This window comes from Diadema setosum, chromosome 2, assembly GCF_964275005.1.
Source record: "Diadema setosum chromosome 2, eeDiaSeto1, whole genome shotgun sequence".
Lineage (NCBI taxonomy): Eukaryota > Metazoa > Echinodermata > Echinoidea > Diadematoida > Diadematidae > Diadema > Diadema setosum.
Window position 1 is genome coordinate 45,775,298 of NC_092686.1, and position 23,060 is coordinate 45,798,357.

At 38.8% G+C, this 23,060-nt stretch overlaps 1 protein-coding gene across 1 annotated transcript; it reads right to left on the minus strand.

The window, feature by feature from the left end:
* Positions 1-3,449: 3,449 nt before the first annotated feature.
* LOC140245666 (AP-5 complex subunit beta-1-like) lies at positions 3,450-22,156 on the minus strand. Its single transcript, XM_072325215.1, has 24 exons — positions 22,034-22,156; positions 21,197-21,291; positions 20,683-20,806; positions 20,085-20,219; positions 19,443-19,520; positions 18,726-18,784; positions 18,350-18,404; positions 17,681-17,731; positions 17,249-17,419; positions 16,811-16,885; positions 16,408-16,551; positions 15,724-15,874; positions 15,055-15,208; positions 14,209-14,298; positions 13,290-13,425; positions 12,579-12,714; positions 12,048-12,154; positions 11,238-11,368; positions 9,772-9,914; positions 9,087-9,173; positions 8,342-8,456; positions 7,669-7,830; positions 4,565-4,680; positions 3,450-3,616 (listed from the first exon to the last, which is right to left on the minus strand). Exons 1-24 carry the CDS (start codon positions 22,154-22,156, stop codon positions 3,450-3,452), a joined length of 2,805 nt encoding a protein of 934 aa, XP_072181316.1.
* Between the last annotated feature and the right edge of the window lie 904 nt (positions 22,157-23,060).

Consider the following 23,060-nt stretch of genomic DNA (forward strand, 5'->3'; position numbering starts at 1 on the left):
AGGTGGATTAACAATAAATTTGGCACACATAGCATTTTGTAGATGCATATACAGTTGTACATTCACATGATGGTGAACAGACTGCTACTCTTGAAGTGGGCAATTTTTTTTTTCTATACTGAATTTCAAGATATTGTGCGATTTATACTCCTTGTGTATGTACATATGTATTATTCAACAGACAGATACGTTTTGGTATATATCAATTATTACAGTGTTCGCCCCATGTTCTATGCTTGGAAGGTATACAGAAACTTAATTCATACACATGCACACTTCCTTCATAAAGTTCAATATACTTGACTACACTGCAACGGGGCAACAAGTATATTCTGATATATTGCAGATTTATTAATCAACATTGATATATTTCATTTTTCCTTCTCATTTATCAAAGAAATAATGCCATGTCTTGATGGAATATTATAGTAATCAATAAATTGAGAGTTTATAAAATTCTCTATGTCTGACGATACAAAAAGGAAACGTCATATTTACAATTGCAAAGCACACAATTTGGGTCAGAGTTTCTGAAATATATCCAACTATGCAAAAATCAGCATACTTCTCTCTCACCATGGTTTCCATTCAATACTTGTTTGGGTTTAGGTCAAACCTTCTCACTACATAGTTTATAAATCAGTTTGGACAGCTCGCACACTCTTTTTACTGCAAAACTACATACATATAGTACTGTATTTTGTGCGACAGAACTAGGGAATGGGAAAATATAAAGTTGCAAAATTCAACGAGGATTACATTGAAAATAAGCAAAGAGATTTAAAGTCTCGTCAAATACATGTAAACACAGAGGGTAAGAAAAGTTTTTTCGTTGATGTTGAGCAAAGAGTACCAAAGTAGATGGTTGACATGAGATAGCTGGAGCTCTCTCTTTTCTGTTATAAAATATGTCACTGATCAAGCCATAAAACTTTGGTCTACCTATCTAGAATTATATGACATCGAACCGCCAGCTAGTCTGCTCAGGATGGGGCTTTGTGACATAACATGCCCATTTATGGGAAATGTTAAACCGATCTTTCATTGACTCAAGCAGTTTTATACGTGAAGGAGGAAAAGGAGCATGAAAGTGTGTTAGCTTGCTATCAAGAAGACACAGACACCTTTGCCATGCGGGAGGTTGCTGTCAGAATTGAGAAGAGGAAATAAGGATTTGTTCACAATGTCAATCACTTTTTGTACAACTGGTTCATGGAGGGACTCCAACAGGGCTGAGTAACGTTCTTAAGGGCCCATTTCATAAAGACCGAGTGCAAGACTGATCGTATGATGAATCGAGCGTACGATCAATCACAACTCTTTATAAAATGGGCCCAAGTGGTACTGGCAACCGAATACTGATGTCACTTTCCCTACTGATCCTTGTCCAGGTAAGAGAAGCAAGAAGTTCAACTGAAATGGAGAAGCTAGGCTTCAAGAGAGAGCTGTATGAACTCTCCCGTGCAGGGACTCCAGACTGACATTGTGACCACAGACAAGAACATGAAGATATGTAAATATCTGAGGGACTAGTACCCAGAAATCATTTTATCAGTCTGATGTCTGGCATATGATGAAGCCACTCACTTCAAAACATTGACTGTCTCAGCCAAACAAAAAGGACTGGAAGAGCCTGGTTCATGGATAAGAACTGCATGGAACTAAGAATTGAAATCAATAATGTGAAAGAGATTAAACTAAATGTAACTTTTAAACAGGAAGAACAGAATGAAGGTTTTAAAGCCTTGAAACAAGTGCTAGTACAGGCTGAACTTTACAGTGTTCGTTCACTCGTCCTGTGCCATTCCCTGCATGCAGTCGTCCATTGCCGCAATGATGCCAACTCTCCCTGACATAAACCCAACCCCCGACAGACTGAACTTATTACCTAAATACCGGTAGTTAGTGGGTGACTGATTTGATTCTAACTGACTGCCAATATTCTGGCCTTTGACTTTGGGTTGTACACAAGACACTTGATAGAATAAAGGCTGCTAACCATCCTAAAGACTTCCAATTGGATGTTTTTAGAAAGATGCAACAAGCTGATCTTCAAAAACAAATGACAACAATTTAGACCTGCTAAATTGGCACACTCATGGGTGTGATTATACAATTACAGTATACCTCTTCAGTATGATCTATACCAAAAGTTATATGCTCAGTTACATAGCTGGATGCTTTTTAAACATACATTCATCAATAGGACACATCAACAAAATGCAGAAGAAAATTATGAGAACTGATAGGTGTACTTAGCATGCTTCAAATTTTCACCATCTTTGGCATGACAAAGTTGATTAAGATGTCTTGTAGCCTTTGCCACCAATACACATAAAGCCAATAAAGGCAAGAGTTGTTTGTAAACTTAACACAGGAAGTGAAAGACACAATTTGCTTTGTTGTACACTACAAACAGAGAACCACCCCAGAAAGCATTCTCACACTCATCTCTTTCTTTGTGAGATGGCACCAACACAGTGAAAATAAAAATCAGTGTCGATAATTGACATCTTGCAAGGGGCAAACATTGAACACTATTAGACATCCCCTGGTTCTAGGAGGTGGGTAGTATCAGCACTGGCTAGCTACAAAGGTAGCATACTTGTACAGAAATATGATTACAGCCATGTGGGGAGAAGATATTACCATTAGGAGCTATCAAAACAGTATGCAGTCAAAACCTGTTTAAGTGACCACCCGTTTGTGAAGACCACCTGTCCTTAGAAACCAGTAACTTTGTTTCCCCTTCATGTTAATGCCCCTGCCTACAAAGACCAACGGTCTGAGAGGACTTTAATTTCTGTTTCCCACAGGTGGTCTTTATGAACAGGTTTCACAAAAGTTGAAGGGTGTATAGGCACAGTAATGAGGACTCTGGTTCTGAGACTCGCAGGCAAGGACAAGAAGAATGAAATACCTTAAAGTTTTGGTGTGTACTTCTCCACATTTTGAAAGAAATTGCACAAAGCTCTTAAAACTGCACATTGTAAAACAAATATAGAGTACTGCCCCTTGCTCCTACTTCATTTACTTTTAATTTACATGAAAATTATCAGCTCACTATGTCAAAAGTGCACCACTCTGATAGTAACCTACTGTGTGTTCATATTGCCAATGCAGCTCTCTCTCTCTCTCTCTTCTCTACCATGGACATCACTGCCAGTTAGCGATCGCTGATGCAGTAATCCTCCTCCATCCCCTTCTGTCGTCGTGCGAGGGCAGCAATGTGGATGCTATTTCGCCAGTTATCTCAGCCGGGGTACGAACAGAAAAGTGAGATGCTGTCAGCTGCAGGCTCTTTTGCCCTTTACAAATTCAGTCACGGCTAGATGCGCCAGTGCAGCATGGGATGTCAAAGAAACATCATTTGAGTACATGTGAACAGGCTGATCATGGCAAGACATAGACTGCATCATCATAGCAACCAGATGCGGGCATCTCCATCGTTAATACTGTCTCTCCTCCAGGCAATGAAGATACCTATTCACCAGTGGAAGAATCCTCCAGTTATCCGTCACTATGGAGACAATGCTGATGTCATCCTGGAGGCGCAAACGAAGCAAAAGGTGCCATCTTGGTGGCAGCAGGACAGCGACGGTGAAGCAGGCATTACCTTTGGTGGAGACACACAGAAGATTAATGCTGCATTCATTATTGCTTCACACAATAAACAACAAGAGGTACAAATATTCAAGGGAGGGCAGTGGTTAAATTGAGCGGTTAAAATTTCCACAGATTACATTTGATTTGAACATCAATAAAGAAGGGAACTGCAAGATTCTTGTCAAGTACTCCTCCTGGACTATCATAATCAGTAAAAGTAATAATGATGTGATTTAAGTGTTCACCAAACTTGCCGATGTCAATGGCTACAATGATAAACTCATTGCCTACAAGGACCTAGGTAATACACAAAGTCTGTGGTGAATTGAATATCTCCTAGAGAAAGGGTTAAATGAAATTTTTCTTTCTGCAATATCACCTGCAACCAGCATTATCATTTCTGTTTGTTTGTTTGTTTGTTTTTGATTCCCCAATAGTATTCTGATGGTACAGATTTTCTTGATTCAGCAGCTGACAGTTAGAAATACATGGAAAGAACTACCTTTCTGTTCAACTTGTTGGCTTTCGTCCACTGCAGAATCACAATGCTCCATAACCAGCAAATAAAGAGATTATGAAAAACTGTTTCTACAAATAAGCTTTGAATTCTCTGTAACATTTTTATTTCAAAAATTGTGTTCCCTTTGATGCAGAACTAGAGTTTATGTGAAATTACACACAATGTTCAGGTTGATTTCAAAAAGTAGAGTAGAGATCAAACAAAGTTTGACCTTGCATACGCAATTTGTGAGTTGATGATGTCATCACTCCAGCTAATTTGCATAGTGATTGCATCACATGCAATTTGTTCAGAACATGTAAACCTAATTTTGGGTCTGATTTGAACAATTTCTACCTCTCTGTTAGTCTGATATCAATACCGTTACATGCTTGATAGTCAACGTACATGTGGTGTGGCATTGTAGTACTTAAATACAAAGCATACAGAAGGCAATACCTAGGTTATCCCTTGTTGATATGACGTAGTCTGCTAGGTCCGTCTCTAGAATTCTCCTCATTCTGTCTCCACTGAGGGCCACTGTGCAGATAGACTCTGCACACTCAGATTTCGCTCTAAAGGAAACGAAGTGACGCATATCAAATCACACACAGTGCCTTTAAGAGTCAAGTGCCTGGCAATATACTGAAACAATGTTTTTCATTGTCACACAGGCACCAACATAATAATGCACATAAATTGGAGATAACTGCGCCTAATACAGCACCAAGTATGTTTTTTAGTCTGGGTAAGGTGAATTAATACAATGTTAGCTTAAGAAAACGATGCTATGCAATCTTAAAGTGCCCTAATAAAGTAAAGGGCTTTTTACACTTGTAAATTTTTGCTTAGCCCCGGACCAACGGTGGGGCTAAGGGGGGGCCTTAGCCCCACCGTTGGTACGGGACTATCCTTAGCCCACTTTCTGTTTACACTCGTTTTTGCCAAAGTGGGCTAGCCCCACCGATAGTACGGTACTATCTGGCTATCTGGTCCTGCAAAATAGCAGGGGTTAGCACCGCAATTGCGGTGCCAAGCAAGTGAGTGTAAACAGAACGAAAAAATAATCCTGGGCTAAGCGACGGAGACGAAGTGCGACCCTCACTGACCAATCAGAAACGAGGTAATCAAGTGCTGCCGGTGCGTGCGTGTACGTGTACAGTACACAGCGTAATTATGAATATTCATGTGGTTTGGAAAGTCCGGGGCTAAGAAATACGAGTGTAAAAAGGTCAGTTTTCTCCTTAGCCCCGGACAAGAGATAGTACGGGACTAATTGGCGAGTGTAAAAAGCTGAAAAAATTGGTACGGGACTAACGATAGTCCTGGGTCAGAGAAAGTCCGGGGTTAAGAAACACAAGTGTAAAAAGCCCTTAAAGCATCTGTCAGATGGTTCTAATAGTTTTACACTTACACATACAAAACACCATCAATCATCTGTCAGTGCAGAATCAGAAAATGTGGTTATTAATTTGCTCCCCGCCACATTTTCAGATGCCCATAAACTTTGTATAGGAACCATCACATTTAGACATTGGTAATATATAATGTGACTGCACCTTGGTATGAAACTCTTGCAAATTGCCTCTAGCATTCAATGCATTGTGTAGACAAGAACTTTTGCAAATCTTGGCTCCTCGCAAAATTTGTGAAAGTTTCATGCATGTGAAAATCTTTGGTTTTACAGTAGACCTGTCACCACAACAGCCCCACGAAGACGCTACAAAATTCATTCTGAGATTCTGGTATCACCGAATCTTCTCCACTCCAATCTTTCCAACAAGGAAAAGTAGAAATTACGCGGTGCGTAATATATGTCCCCGCCGGAAGTAGCATTTTGTAGCAAAATGTGCGATATAGGTAAAAAATCAAGGTCAAAGGTCAAAGATGTCAAAGGTCAAAATTCTGTGTAAAAGTTTTGAAGCCCTCACCTAGTGCCATCACATAAAGCAAACGGAATCGAAATCGGGTTAGAAATGGCGAAGGAGTAGCATTTTATAGCCAATGTACAATACAGGTCAAAAATCAAGGTCAAAGGTCAAAGAAGGCAAAGGTCAAAATTCTGTGTAAAGTTTTGAAGCCCTCACCTAGTGCCATCACATAAAGCAAACGGAATCGAAATCGGGTTAGAAATGGCGAAGGAGTAGCATTTTGTAGCCAATGTACAATACAGGTCAAAAATCAAGGTCAAAGGTCAAAGAAGGCAAAGGTCAAAATTCTGTGTAGAGTTTTGAAGCCCTCACCTAGTGCCATCACATAAAGCAAACGGAATCGAAATCGGGTTAGAAATGGCGAAGGAGTAGCATTTTGTAGCAAAATGTACAATATAGGTCAAAAATCAAGGTCAAAGGTCAAAGAAGGCAAAGGTCAAAATTCTGTGGAGAAGTTTTGAAGCCCTCACCTAGTGCCATCACATAAAGCAAACGGAATCGAAATCGGGTTAGAAATGGCGAAGGAGTAGCATTTTGTAGCAAAATGTACAATATAGGTCAAAAATCAAGGTCAAAGGTCAAAGAAGGCAAAGGTCAAAATTCTGTGTAGAAGTTTTGAAGCCCTCACCTAGTGCCATCACATAAAGCAAACGGAATCGAAATCGGGTTAGAAATGGCGAAGGAGTAGCATTTTGTAGCAAAATGTACAATATAGGTCAAAAATCAAGGTCAAAGGTCAAAGAAGTCAAAGGTCAAAATTCTGTGTAGAAGTTTTGAAGCCCTCACCTAGTGCCATCATATAAAGCAAACGGAATCGAAATCGGGTTAGAAATGGCGAAGGAGTAGCATTTTGTAGCAAAATGTACAATATAGGTCAAAGGTCAAGGTCAAAGGTCACGACTGAAATTCTGTGTAGAAGTTTCAAAGCTCCCTTGTAGTGCTATCATATAAGCAAACAGAATCGAAATTGGCTCATAAATGACAGAGAAGTAGCAAATTGAAGATTTTGATCACACACGGACGCACACACGGACACACGGACGGACACACGGACGGACACACGGACGGACGGACGGACGGACACACGGACACACACACGTACGGAGCCCGTTTCATAGTCCCCTGCTCGAACTCGTTCGGCGGGGACAATAATACGTAATTTGTGTAATTTCTTTCTCTCCAAAACCCCCTACGGAAATGAAAAGCCAGTCACCAAATAAGTAAAGTTTAGAGAAAAGCAGCTTTTCAGTAAAGATGCTGTGAAACATTCACGAGAATAAGTATTTGTTTTACCACTACGTCATTCCAAAATTTACAGCTTTTCAGCTTCAACTTCTGTGACTTGATCAAGGAAGCATTGTGAAGGGTATTATATGATGGACTCCATACACTATTTTTGTAATCAGTTTCTACTGCTGTCCAAATGGCTCATACATGTGTCTGAAGATAAAAACAGTGCATGTATGAGCACATGATGATTACCACTTGGATGTTGGGATATGTCAGCTTGCATAATAAATAAATTATCAGCTAGAAATGGGCATACTACTAGTCAATGCACTGCGCAATATTCTTTCTTGGATTTGTAAATTAATTTGTGAAGACTGTGATTTCTCACTTTTACCCACTCACCTACACTCCTCATCCTTCTTCATGAACTCCCACATTGTGTCACAAAAGGCAGGAAGTGCACTCGGCATGATGGGAAGTGTGATAAAGAGGTCATCAAAAGTGACCACCATGGTGTCCAGCTGACACAGATATGTTTGCCCATCTGCTGTGCTGAACATGGCACTGGGGACATACAGGAAATAGAGATAGCTGTAGCTTAACCACAAGGTGACTTTAATATATCTAGACTAATTAGTACTGCTATAAAAACACTAAAACAAACAAACACTGATGTCATGCATTTGATATAACACAAAAAGATGACGGGCCATATCTTTGTCCCATCAGACTGGACATGCCATGCTGTGATTAAAAGTGTTGCCTGATATATTACTACAATCCATGTTTTCTATCTGACCACAGTAACTCTCGCCAGATCACATTTAAAGCACAGAAAGAAAAACCACCCTGTAAAAGATCAATTAATAACATTGACATACTTTATAGCCTATCATACTCAAGTTTTTCTTCACAATGTACTGCTAGGGAGTACTATACCATAGGAAAATAGACGAAAACATTAAAGCTATGATTTGCTTTTGTGTGTTTGGTATGTATATTACATACATGTAGGCCTATCACACACAACTTTTCATATCAAGGAGGTTGTAAAAATAAAAGAAATGATAATAACCTGACACTGAGTGAGGCTGGAACCGGTTCCCTGGGTTTGAGAGCCACTGTAATGGTCTGACACCCCTCCACCGGCTGGGATGAAGAATCTACTGACAGGGATGCCACGGTCACATCTAGAAGGGTAGAGTTCAAAGGTCATCTTACTATTGACAATGTTTCCAAATTCAGTCTAGTGATGAAAACAGGGCTGCCAACATGCACACATCAAGATCAGGAAGATACTTGCATGTTGCATCGATGGACGAAAATTATTTCTAAGCCAGAGAAGTTTTCATAACCTCCTGCAAAGACATGAGAGGATATTTACATTTTCTGGGAGGCTTTTGTAGAATCACAGAGATTTGAAAGCTTTGTATAAACATATACACCTGCTTCAGGTAAATATTGAGTAAATACACCTTGACCAGTTCCAATGTTTATCTCTCATATCAGTGACCAATGTTGGTAAAATCTAGTCACAGTTCCTGAAATTAATACCAGGTTTCACACAATTTAAAATATCATGTGTGTGACACACCATGAGAGCTGAAATAGAGTCATAACACTGACATATCATAGACATTAAAATGAAAAGTTCAGAGCTCTTGGATATGCATAGGAGCTCACAAAATGTTGCTGCTAATCAGACAAACTACTTCAGTGTAATGGACTCCGTGAGAACCATGCAAATTTTATCACTTGCTTGTGAGTTAAGTTGGTTTGACAAAAGATACACAGACAAACAACATCGCATACGTATGTACCTGGTATTGGGCAACATGAGGCTGGTGTATCAAAGTGAAGCATCAGTGCATACAGCCGAGTATTCGAACTAGAAATTCCCTCCTCAGCTACCTACAAATGTTTCAATGATGAGAAGAAGAAACAGTCAAATATCTACCTGCTGTGAGACTTTGGTCAGATAAGTAACATGAGATGGGGGAAAAAATTGTTCTGAATGAAACTTGGAAAGATTGAAGCAAAACTCTGAGGAAAACACTAACATTTCGAAAGTATATTCAGCCTGTCCATATCGGGTGCAGTCTTTCATTTTGTGAAAATGTGTATGAAAATGATGTCATGTTTGGGAAATAAATTTCAAATCAGGATTAGACTCGACTTACCTTCTTTTTTTAAAGTCATAATTTCAACTTGAGAGGCTATGGAAGACTATTAAACAACCAGCCTCAGCAAATGTCTAGTCCCAATTTTCTGATAAAAGATTGAGCACATAAACTTCTCATTCATCAATAGGTTTCTCCTAAGAAAGAGGCCGAGGCGAAGGCAAGTGCTGTATCATTTAGACAAATTGTAATCCTAGATCCTTTTATCCTGGCAAGTGATATAAAGATTTAGAACACACAGACATGGAGACTACAACATATCAAGCAACAAGTTACAGTGTCCTAAACCTGAACCCAGAAGGGGAAAAAAATCATCCCAACCGACGGCTTTTACTCACATCAAAGTGAAGATAGAAATCAATATAGATAGCTGTATCATCCTTCATATTTTGCAGGTTCTCATTGTATCCCGAGATGTCTCCTGGTTCTCGGAGATGAATAGTGCTGGCACTGGTACGCTTATGGATTCTGTGCACAAATGGTGAAATATGACATCAGTTAAAGCCAAAACACAGTTCTGACACGCCTGCAAAAGTTGTCAAATTTCACTCCCAAATGTGCATGTATGCCTAAGAAATGTGTGGAATAACGCTGTAAGAACAAGATATTCCATGGTTAACGACGAAAATGCGAAATAATAACCAAAAAGGTTCGCCGGAGCCGCAGTCTCAGAACTTACCCGATCGGGGTCGGGCTAAACTCGGACTCGGGGACAACTCGGCCTCGCTTTGACTGCGGGACGAGTTGTCCCTCTCGATTGTACAGCGTTGTACTATGGGAGCGGCCTGTAGCGCTTCACGTTCTGGCTGGTCACAGTTATGGTCCGAGTTGATACCAAAGACGCTTAACTGAAAAGACAGGAAAGTGCGCGCTAATCCTATACAAAACAAATGGACAGCGTGCGGTCCTCAAGCGTATTACGCACATCACCTGAGACGCGCTGTCTTTGAACTTGTTTTGTTGTTTATCAAGCGTTTTTTATTGTATTTTCAGTATGACGATCACGAACTGCATGTAAATTGTCTAAAATAAAGCCGAGTTTTCCCTGAGACCAAGTTAGTTTGGATCCTTCTGGAATAAAAGTCGGTATACCGACTCTTATTTTTAATCTCGAAATACTCCAAAACAACTCCTCATCCCGGCAAATCACGTCAGCCAGGTAAGTTTCTTGGCAGACTCTTTCGATATATTGCAAGCAAATATGAAATGGTGCCAGAAGGGTTCTCAAACCCTTACCAAAACTATGTTTTCACTTTAACATACACCAATGTTGAATAAATACAAGACAACACTCATAAGAGATATACGGCGATCCTTAGTGACTAACAATATGACACATAGTCTTGTCCATGATAAGATACCATGAACTATTTACATCATATTTTGAGACTTATGTTTGGAGACATGCAACAAACAGAGAAGTGACAGAGCAGTTGACAGTCAGATCACTGAGTTTTACATCCATCCTGTATTTAAAGACATTATAATATGCAGCTTGATCTCGACATCTTGAAGCAGCTGTCTCTTCCACAAAAATCATCTTAACGTTTGATATCATATTTTGTTTTCTCTTGTGACCATCTTAATGTTGTGTTTGTTGCATGCCTATGTAAATATACAGGTAATGGAATTTGTTATGTACATCACATATTTTGTGCACATCATTACATTCATTATTGACAAGCCATATTCAGTCAAATTTTCATGTGAACAATGATTTCAATTCAAATTGAGTAAATCCAATTCAACTCAATGCATTTACCACATGCCACCTACATGTAGACACTTTACCTGGTCAGTTTGAGGATTGACCGGTCCAGATTCTCCACAGGACTGGCTTGTGCAACGCTGCCACTACCAGTCACCAGTCTGGTCAGGTTTTGGGAGTCCTCTGTTCCCACTGAGGACAGAATCTGACTGATCTGAAAGACATGAAACACAAAACATGACACAACTTCACTGGCAACATTTTCATTACTTGTTCCTATAGGCAAGAACATTCCATTTTCTTCTCCACAAAGTGCAGTTATCTAATTCTTAGGAGGAAATTAAGAGTAACAGTATCATTGTAGTAATGTCATCAGAGAAATATATAACTGCATCATTAGGATGAAATGACACAATTATTACAAGGGTATTGAAATAACAGCATATCACATGTGTCAAATAACACTTAATGCACGATAATTATGAAACACCACCTTATCATGAAGCTACAACTGTACGTAATAACATTGCTCCCAAATACTGTAAAACGAGGAATGTTCGCGTACATTTTAATTTTGCGAATTTCATGAGCACCAAGATTTGCGAAATTAAAATGCACGCGACAGTTCGTGTCTACACTATGTGCATTGAAATACAGTGGCAGTTCGCAAAAATTTCATACCGCAGAAGAGGCCGTCGGCTCCAATTCGCGAAAAATTCATGCCGCGAATATATAATGTTTTACAGTAGATTAAACCAACACCATGTTATATGCATATACATGTAGTAGAGCATATACTACAGGTACACTGTTGTAATAAATATAGGGCTATCAAGAACTGCAAATTTGCCTGAATCATCTCAGAAAATCAATGCTGAAGTGTGCTATCTGACCTTTTCACTTGAGAGACTGGTGAGGATGGTGTAATAGAGACACGCCCTCTCCCTGATCTCCAGATCTTGATGACTCAGGAAGAGTGTGTACAGTGTGTCGCCCATCTCTGCAAGGAACAGGATACACACGCAGTTGAATTTAGATACATGTATGGAAATATGCTATTTGTATGTGTATGTGTGTGTGTTTGTGTGTGTAGATTTTGTATTGTGTATTTCTATGTTCGTGTTGTATGTGACCACTGATACAGTCAAGAGTCAAGATTTCTAAGGTTGGCACATCTCGGGAACTTATGAGCTATCAACTCAGGGTTTAGCTCCATCTGCCATTTCTTTCTTTAACAAAAGTTATGTTGCATATTGTTTTAGTTTGTAATGAGTAGAGTCCATATCAGATTATTGAAATAAAAAAAAAAATAGTTTTATCACAATCAAACAGACATAAGTGAGAGAGACTTTGAACAGGGAGGTGGGCGGAGATCTTCCCAACTCCCTGCTTTGAATCAGACAGAACTACCAAAGTGCACTCACCTCTGTATATTCCTTCCTTGCTGTGAACTTGGAGGAGCTGATGACAGACAGACAGAAGTTTGTTTCCTAGCAACCAGGAGCCATCTTCCATGAGCGGCGTCCTGTGAAGCAACATCTGCAGGTAGTTCAGGATGGGCTGCATAGAAAAAAAAATGATAATAATAATATGGACTGATCACGGGAAGCAGCCTTTGAAATCTTTATACCTTTGATACTCAGCTTTGCTTTAAAAATGTCATATTTTGAAATAAGTTCACTTCTGTAAAAGATGTAAACTTGAGTAGAAGTCATTTGACAGAACTTTCCTGACCAACCAAAGCCACGGGGACAACTTCTGGAATCTTACCTGGGTGATCAAGAAATAAAAAAAATCAAAAAGTGCCTGCACTATTCCGGGTGAGTATTTTTCATTTTGTGATACATCTGAAAACAAAAACCAATGGATCTATCTCCCCATCATTCACTTCTTTACTTGTCATTATATCTAATTTTTCCCATCTACCAATGGTCAACAAGCTCTCCTGAAAAGAATCACAATACTCCTGGGCGAGACTATGATTTCCGTCCTCTACCATTTTCTATTTCACACTCTGCCATGATTTCGGCTATCAGATGATCTTAGCATACCTATAAATCTTTGAAATATTTGGAGAGGTGGCATTTCCAGTAGCGATAGCTGAAAAAAGTTATCAATTGTAAACCCTGACTGACCTTTGGAGAGATGTCGCCCTCTTGGGCAGCCCTCTGGAGAATGAGTAAGTAGTCTTCTAAATCTGCCTGTTTGTTGTGGATGTCAGAAGTAACAACATGCTGGAGTAGTGTCTCCAACAGCAACACTGTGAAGGTGCTGGATTAGGGAGAAGAATGGAAACATTTTCTCAAAGACCTGGTAACTGGTAAAAACTTGTTTCAAAATGGATACTTCCAAGTCAATTACCTTCAGTTCCTGTAGTTGGCAAAAGCTGGTATCACAAGTCAACAGACTTGCACAAACAGAAAAATGTAATTTCATTTGATTATTATTCCATTATAATTTGCTCATTTACCACCATTCTAATCTGAACCATTTTGAATATGAGGTACTTTATCAAGAGACAAGAATCTTTGCCCCCAATATGTAATTCTGGAATAAAGAAGAAACATACACTGACTAGAAGTTTTGGTCTTTCAAGAAACAATTCCTACAATTTCATGAAGAACATAATAATCAATCTTGACCCAATTTGGATGAACCCATACCCACTTCAGGGTGTGCATTCTTGTACATCTGTGGAACCAGTGGAACCTTGAAGATATCATAGCTCTTGTATTTTATAATACTGTGTGCCAAGTCAAGATGTTCCTGTATCGTCATGAATACTAGTAAAATTTGATTACAAGACTTCAGAAAATGTATTCTAACTATTCAATGGAAGCGTAGCTACAATCACCACATGGCTGTCAGAAGACAAACTGGCTGAACAATGTATTCTATGGGCAAAAGTACCCTCTAAAGCAACCAGCATTGTCATACATATACATGTTGTAGTACAATGACAAAGTTCATAGGCATGCTACTTCTTATATGACTCGGAAGCAAAAAGACACAAGCCAAGACTGCTGCAGTGTGATACTGCAAAAAGGACCTTACCTGTCTTTAGTGACTTGCTGCATACACTCCAAAAAGTTGATGGTGTGAGGAGTGTACTTTGGGTTTCTCACATTCACACTGACCACTGAACTGGAAGACAAGTGAAAGATTCATCATCATCAATGAATTAGCTCCTCACATGCATTGTAGGCTATGTACTATACACTATTCAGTGAAGAACATAGTACTGTGATGAAAGCATATTATCCAGCAAAAAATAGATGACTCTCTTAAACAATACAATGAGATGTAGCAACAAGTAAATTATGGTAAAAACTGATATCTTCGCACAAATACATGTAAGGACAAACACTGCACAACCTAGCAGAATATGTTATTATTAGGTATGCCTGCGTTATCACATTACCCTGAAATCAAACTGATATTTGGGCTTATTCAACCACCTATCTACCATGCCATTAATGACTTTAATTATTTTTGACAATTATCCATAAAATTGTGGGAAATCATAAATAAAATCATATGGACACAGACATCAAACATGAATGTTGTCAGCTGGGCTTCAACAAGTAGAGGGCACTTTCACAGACAAGGTACCAAAAATAAATTCAGTCATAATCACTAGTCTTACAATAAATAGTTGATGGTATGAAAATTCCATGAGTAAATGTGCTTGCAACTTCTAGCCACACAGCTGATTATGGATAAGGAACCTTACATGATTGACCACTCAGCAGAAAAAAAAAAAAAAAAAATGTGTAGTTTCCTTCTCAAAAGACTGCCTCTTCATTGCCATACTGTAGTGGAATTTTGATGGAAGGAAAGTTTGGGTAAAGCTTTGTTATCTGATGGCAAAGCTAATCTATCGTCTTGCTGATTGCTTACTTCATAATTTCTTCCTTCAGAATCGAGCCATAATGCCTCTCCAGCATAGTGAAGAGTGCTCGGTACCAGGAAGTAGCCGGCCTTCCCACAATGCCGTACTCTAGGGACTTCCCCAGTAAATCTACACAGCCCATTAGTGTGGCTGAGGATGAGTCTGTAGATGGGGAAAACAAGCATGATTGAGTCATATTCAGATTCAAAGCACATAAAATCTATGTAAAAAGTATATGACTATGGAAAAATCACAAGACTTCAATTTTGAATGAATATATTTGAATAGTTTATGTTCCTCATTGAGAACATACAAACATAAAACTCTCCATGAAAAAGACTGCAATAAAAGTGATGTGCATCTCACAGAACTGAGATCCAGCATATGCAATATCAATTGCAAAGGGAAAAATGATGCATTTTAAGGATGGCATCACAGCATATTGTTAGGTCAATCCTCCCCTAAAATTCTGCTGGACCATCAGATGATAAGAGTATTGCTTATGAAGACTGACTTTTGATGTACAGCAATGAGAAATAATACCTTGTATATTTCTTGTCACAAAATTACACGTTAAGTGCTCCCCTGGTATAACCAGCTTGGAAAGAACTCTACGTTTGTACATATTGTATCTATGACAACTGTCTATTTGATGTTCTCCAAAACCAATATCTTACCATGCAGGGCAGATGGAATAATGCACTGACTGAGAAGATTGAGTTTGACCAGGGTGGTGTCCAGACCATCAAACACGGTGGGAAAAAAACTTGTGTAGTGCTCTGGAAGCAGACCGCCGGGCAAGTGGGGCTTTCCAAGTGGGTATATAGACTGCACCAGATGGGGGAAAACAATGACCAGAATTGGTATATTTGCATTAACGTAGATCTATACCGGCTACCTATAAACATTAAAGGGACTATGTAGTTTTGGCTGAGACCTAACTTCAGGTTTCTGTCATTTTTTTGTGAGGTGATAAGAAACCTATTATAAATATGAAAAAGCATGTAATTTCAAAAGGAATTCAATGTTTATTTGATCAAAATCGGTTTTGAAATGGCTGAGATATCCAAAAAGAGCAATCCTAAAGTTAAAGCCTAATCCTCATCTCCACCAATACTATCCCATCCCTTTAAATCTCATTTCTTTATCTCTTACCAGCATGTTCCATTGTAAAAAGGGCAATGCACAAAATTGCTTTTGAACTGTGCATACTCTACCTGAACTTTAAATTCATCCTGTTACTATAACTATCTCAAATGCTTTAGCACTTTACGCAAAAAACAAACAAAAACACAAACAACCCTCTACATAAGCTAGCTTGCCCTTGTTTAACTTGTCCTGTAGTTCGTGACAAAACTCACCTCTCTCTCTGGGAAGTGTTCCAGCCACTGGAAGGCCAGAAGGCGTTGCCCCGGCGACAGGGCAGGGTGGTTGGCCATGGTGAGAAGCTTGCTCAGCAAAACACTCTCTTCATCCGCATTCAGTAATTCCGTAGGGAACAGGGCCTGCGGTAAGACATAGGGACATTCAGGAAGAAAATTAAACGCCTCTTCTCGAGATGATAGTCCATGATTGGGCTTTCCTGAAATGAAACCTAATTTATGATAAATGTACCAAATTGGAAAAACATACATATTTAGCTCTTTCTATTCAATTCATCTGCATCGAGGGTAAATAAACAATGCCTATTGCGCATCTGCAACTCTTTTATGACTGTTTTCCACATTCATATATCACCGAGTGTTATGATATGATGATGGTTACCTTGAGTAGGAGGACAAGATGGAAGAGAGCGATGTCAGCTGATGAGGCCCAGTTTGACACATGACCTTTGAGGATCTGCAACAGGAAGTAATAAACAAAGGAGATATATTGTCTCTTCTGCTTACTGAATACACTTACACAGCATTGTATCTCATCTTCTCTTCACAAAACACAGTCTAAGTGTCTCTTCAAAACATCAATGTGAAATCAACAGATTTTAAATCAAAATGTCCCATATTTCTTGCCATATTCCACGTGTGCTTTGAAAAAATCTCTATCACCACAATATTTCTTTATCTCCTGAGTAAACAAGAGACTATCTTCAATCTAACACTAACAACATGAACTACAATCACATGATTGTATCTTGATGAAAGACACAATGCTATAACAATAGGGGCTACTAATAACATAAAGGTTAGAAACGATCTTCCATACCAGAGGATTGATACTGGAACAGTGGGACAGACACTCCCCAACCAGCAGGGAGGTCTGCATGGCACTAACTGGCGTCATTAGGGGCAAGTGATCCACGAGGTAAGTCAGCGCCCTCTTCAGTTCACGCGTGTCAATGTGTACTGGCAGTTGATCAGGTACAGCTCCCACTTTCTACAGACAGAACAGGTGGCAACCAATATAAACATATCATTACTACTCGGAACAGTACTTTGAAAGTTACAAATCTACACTTACATTGGTTAATAACTCACAGAAAGCCTGATTATCATGAAATAATTAGCACACCAATATTACTCATTAATGATGGCATTGCAAAAAGTTTCAGATACTGGCATTATATCATTGATATCAACCTCATCGATTGTGAAATCTCTTTAGAATGATAGGAGACACCACATATACATGGCATACCTTTTTCAACTGGAACATCTTGACATGAAAGTTGTCAGGAAGGTTCAGCGGCTGAAAGAGACATAAACATACGAATAATCCTCAGTAAGCATGTTTGGTAAATAATGTTGTGGCATATTTGTCACTACCTTGCCTGTAGAATGAGTAGGTTTATGACAATAACATATATTTCAATAACATCTATTGGAGACCAATTACAGAGAGTGGGTTCAGACCATGAAGGACACTGTGTAACATTGTGTCAGCTCAATGTTCAAAATTGTCACATTTCACTGACTGATATGCATGATGATTTTCCAAAATACATGTACAACACTCCAGCGTACATACGTTTTGAAAATTATACTGTCACTATCAAGGGGTCGATAAGCAAATATATCTTTGCAAATAAATAGTTTACTGAATGGTTTTATTTCAATGCTACTGCCTATGGGAAGTATGGAGCATTATATCCGGTGACTTACAGACTTAAACTTCTTTGAAGCTATTGGCACTTTCAACCCTAGTTTGTTTGTTTGTTTCAAAGCTTCATATTTACACCCTATCAGAGACTCTAGTGGCATGTTGGATCATGCAGGTCAGGTTTTCACAGTGGAAATTTTGTTTAAGTTATGGCAGACTTTACTCCTGCAAAACAAAAACAACTAGTAGGTGCTCTTTAGCTCTCACCTTTAGGGGTTCCTTCCTTGTACTCAGCAAGTCTGTCAAAGAATGTGCCGTTGTGCTTCACAGAACGCAGCAAAACAAAAATAAACAACACAGTAAACATTTCTCTACATTAAAATTCCACATATGAGTGCCTTACTTAGTATGTTGGGCAACCACAATGTATCCAAAAATAATATGCTCATGGTTTGAGTAAATATATCTAACCCTTCCCCCCCCCCTTTAGTCTGTAGATATGAAGTCTTGTGACCTTGTTAACTCAAAACCCAGTACAATATTGACAATTATTAAACTTTTAAACGTTGTTCATAAGATGAGAAATGCCAAAATTATATAGTATATTTTGTAACACTCTGAAATTAAACAAATTTCATTGTACCTGCTAGCATTTTCTAGAAGTTGGTCCAGGCTGTTCTTCAGAACTGTAGAAAACAGGGTCTGAATGTTGGAAGGAAACCAGGGAAGAAAAGAGAAACAATGCTGGTACAAAGCACTTTCCACTGGACATGACATCTTTGCATATTCATTCATGACACATTGAAAGAGGTTTATTTGTTGTCTTGGGCCATAATGGGTGGGGCCACAATAAATGTGCTTTCCAGTGGTAGTACAATATGTCCAGAACATCGTGTATTCCAGTGGTGGTATGATATGTCCAGAACATAGACAAGATAGTTACTATTTAACAGCAGTTGATACATGTATGTAAATTTGCACAACTTAATTTCATCACCTTGCGCGAACAAAAGCAATACGCAATGAGACCCATTGCATCATTCTGCGAGCACAACACTGAGTTTCAAATCAGTACATTTCATAAATTGGTCGAAGAAATAAAAAATCATCAATCCCACACATCACCTATCCAATAGTCGTATAAAGCGTTGAATCTTCATCACTGTATCTTTATAAAACCAACTAGTTAAACCATACCATGCAAGGACGTAATGGTTTCAGTCAATGTATAAAAATAAAAAATCATTTCTCTCAAGATAATCCAAAAGGCAATAATGGGTTTAATCAGAAGCTGGTGAGAATGTTGCACCAACTCCCATCAAAACTGAGGATCTGGGCAGATCACAAAAGTTGCACTCACCATGTAACTCTGGCAGGAGTAAGAGTTTTCAAGTTGACACATGGCATAAAAGTGGTCCACCTTTCTTGACAGCAAACCCTGTTAACAAACAAGAGAAAACGTGATAGAACAAATAAATTAGCTTCATGTCATGGTTGATAACAAGGTAGCATAGCAAAAATCTGGCTGAACTCTACTAGTCATTCAGAATCTTTAGATGAATGAAATAAGACATGAATAACATTGAATATATGAATATAGAGTTCTTATAAACTGGTTGATGCAGATTCACCAGCTATGACAGATCATATTCACAGACATTTTATACCTCTTAAAAATATCATTCCTTTATAATTCAACAACAGTCTCTTTCTTGAGGATGCAAGCTGTTTCACTGCCTTCATTGAAAGTTAAATCTATTCCTTGCACATGTGCTAATTTGCATATAGGAGTCTAATCACCAAGGAAAATTTGGATGATATCTGATGAAAAAAGAGTCATGCCTAAAGCCCTTTTATGAAATAAATCCTTGCCTGATACTGAACAGGTTATGAAAAATGAAAAAAAGTTATCAAAAAACAGTGCACTGGCAGATGTTTGCACAGCCATGTAATTACTGAGTAGTAAAGGACTGGTACATATTCAGTGAGCAGGTTTGCTTACAGGATGTAGAATTTCAATTTCTTTCAGGCACTCGCAAGCCATGGCACGGAGACATCTGTCCTTGCTTCCATTCACCCTGGATACCACATCAAGAAGTAGATCCACCAACTGTAGGAAGATTCTAGGCTGCTCTTCCTTTATACATTTTCAACAATTAAGAAACAAAGAGAGAAAATGTCAGCCTTTGGGGAAAATATAGAGAAAAACAAGTTGAGATATGACTACTGTACAATTATTGCCCTAAATTTGTAACATGAAGCAGTTTAACTATCTTAAGTTTCCCTGAAGATCAAAGAATGTTTGGAATATTTCAAAATTTTCAGACTGGATGTTGCTTGAAGATATTGAATGAAAAGATGTCATGTAATCAATCAATTTAACACACACTATAATTTCATAAATTACAAAAAATCTTGAATCATGTATTGTTTATAAGCACTCCTTTCTTTAGCATGCCACAGCAGTTTTTGAATAACTGATCACTCAGAGTAATAAAAACATGAGGGAAAATCTGAATGAATCAAATTGCTTATAATGAAATAAGTGAGTACAATTGTATAACACTCTGATGATGTCAATGAGCTGCAGTAGTTCTTACCAGCACACTACAGTCCAGCAGGACATCAGTAATTGTGACCAGCATCTGACCCTTGAGGAAGGCCTCTGTGTCCAGGGGCAGCTGGTGATAGATGTTGGTCAGCGAACCCACAACTTGTTCAACGCTACAGAATGGAATAAAAGTTTATTAATACATGCCAGAAACAAAGGGTTACATCAGGGCCAGTAGAGGACAAGCAATGAAATTACCCTCTCATAAAAAAAAAAGGTATCAACTATTTATCATGACAACTATTCAAATGCACTTGTTTAAATTCAAATTGCATATACTAGTAATCAGATTCCACATGGAATACCACCTTGAAGACATGCATGATTCCAATTAATGTATGATGCATAAAGACTTTAAATGCAGAGGAAATTCAGTGAAATTGTGTGTTATGCAATCATTTCAAAAAGCAGTATTTGTATTAAAGATTAACATTTCAAAGCATATATAATATCGAATATGGCAAAAGTATCCTACACTTTGCCGACAAAGTGTTCAAACTAACCTGTCTGGACTGGATAAAAGACTTGAGCTGTGTTCTTGAAGGAGCCCAAGAAGTACAACTTTGGCACCACTACTGAGGTCATCGGAAAATAGGGCCTAAATAAAAACACAATGGAAAGTCACAATCAATATCAACAATATCACTTCGGTGAATCAGTAGCTCAGTACCTAGAGCAAAACTGTGAGAATGAATCCTCATTAAAAAAGAATATAAAACAAAACTACAGACTTGATCAAGGAAGTACAGGTAGAGACTCAGTTTCACTCATTGTAATAACATTAACTTTGTTTCAGTACAGACAACTGTCAAACTGACCCACTGATGCCAATAAATTTACAACCTCAAGAGGCAAACACTCAATACAGGCAGTAAAAAAAAAAAAGAAATGATGTACCGACACAACAATGCATGAGACATCATTAGCCCTTTTACTGATGCATTACCAGGTACCATCATTTCACTCCATTCTCCCCCCCCCCCCCCCCCACCCCCAAAAAGTGAAGGATATTAAAGACAGCAGATTAACAACGTGATTAAATACAATTGTCAATGCCATTGTTGGTATAAATGGTACAGTAAGGCATATAGGCATTATTCAGGCGCACTGGGGTGTAGTACTATACTAATCAACGCAAAACGATAGTGTACGCATACGAGAACGCAATTCACTAAATCAGTGTGGTGTGATGCTGATGGGTGAGAGGCGCGAGCTAGTCGAGCTCTTACGTTTACAACAAATAACTCCATACGTGGGACTGTACACCACTGCACTGTGTCAATTTCCCAGAGATGCGGAATGTGAAGTACAACCAAAATGAATCTGTTTACATAGTGTACCTGCAGAATATCGAGGACGAAATCATCTTCACTGACGTTATTGTGCGCAAAGAACGTACTGGGATTCTTTCGGAAGGAAGCGGCAGCTTTTAGCCACCGGTGGTCTTCGGGATAAGCAGACATCATTCAATTCAATGGAGACAGTTCTGTGTATGTTGACGTACGTTCAGCATGTACACACGCCCTCCCTTCGCTTGGAATCTCAATACAACATTGACCAGCAGTAACTCCTCTCACGTTCGTTCCGACTGGCTCTGCTCTGTGGAGCAGTGGGCGGGGCCATTATCCTCTCTGGTACTCAGTATTTCGGGAAAGAGCACGGATTTATAGAATCACATTATTGTTAGCATCTGGGCCCCGTCTTATAAAGACTTGTGATTGATTCAAATCAATCACAACTTTACGATTGAATGCAAATCCATCTTATAAAAAAGTTATGATTGAAATTAAGACGGAGAACTGCAATCAATCAATCACAAGTTGCGATTGATTGCAGCTTTCAAGAGATTTGTGATTGATTGATTTCTATCACAAGTTTTATAAGACAGGGCCCTGGTTTCTCGTTCAATCCTGTCTAGCGGCTACCCAAGGGAGACCATAAAAGTGGCCGTTGTAGACAGGTGGTCGACAGGGTCTTCAACAATTTGGTTTATTGGCCCGGGGGGGGGGGGGGTATAGTGAGGTCTAATTAAGGCAGGTCTGACCGAAATAAATAGGATTTTTTTGACCTTGAATGAAGAATTAGAAATACTGTGGGGAGATATTGGAGAGGCGAACTATAGGCCGGATGGGGAGCGGTATCCCCCTGGAATTTTCTGAGGGATCGTCACCTCGATTCTATTTTATATTTAGTTAGAATTTTGATAAAAGTTGTATCTGCGAACCTGTTTAAAAGATTTCAAGTTTTTGGTTTAAAACTTTTTAAATATTCCATTGAAAGTGTGCAGCAGATGGTTGAATTTTTATTCTAAAAACGCAAAAGCTCCCTTGTATGGACAGGTGGACACCCGTTTCACACTCTTTCTTC

Excerpts from the sequence above, each read along its gene's own strand:
- LOC140245666 (XM_072325215.1), bottom strand. The coding sequence starts at position 22,156 with ATGTCTGCTTATCCCGAAGACCACCGGTGGCTAAAAGCTGCCGCTTCC. Across the intron at positions 19,521-20,084 it reads AAATTGAAATTCTACATCCT|GGTTTGCTGTCAAGAAAGGT; the intron begins GTAAGCAAACCT and ends GTTTGTTAACAG. Across the intron at positions 12,155-12,578 it reads CAAGGAAGGAATATACAGAG|AGATGGGCGACACACTGTAC; the intron begins GTGAGTGCACTT and ends TGTTCCTTGCAG.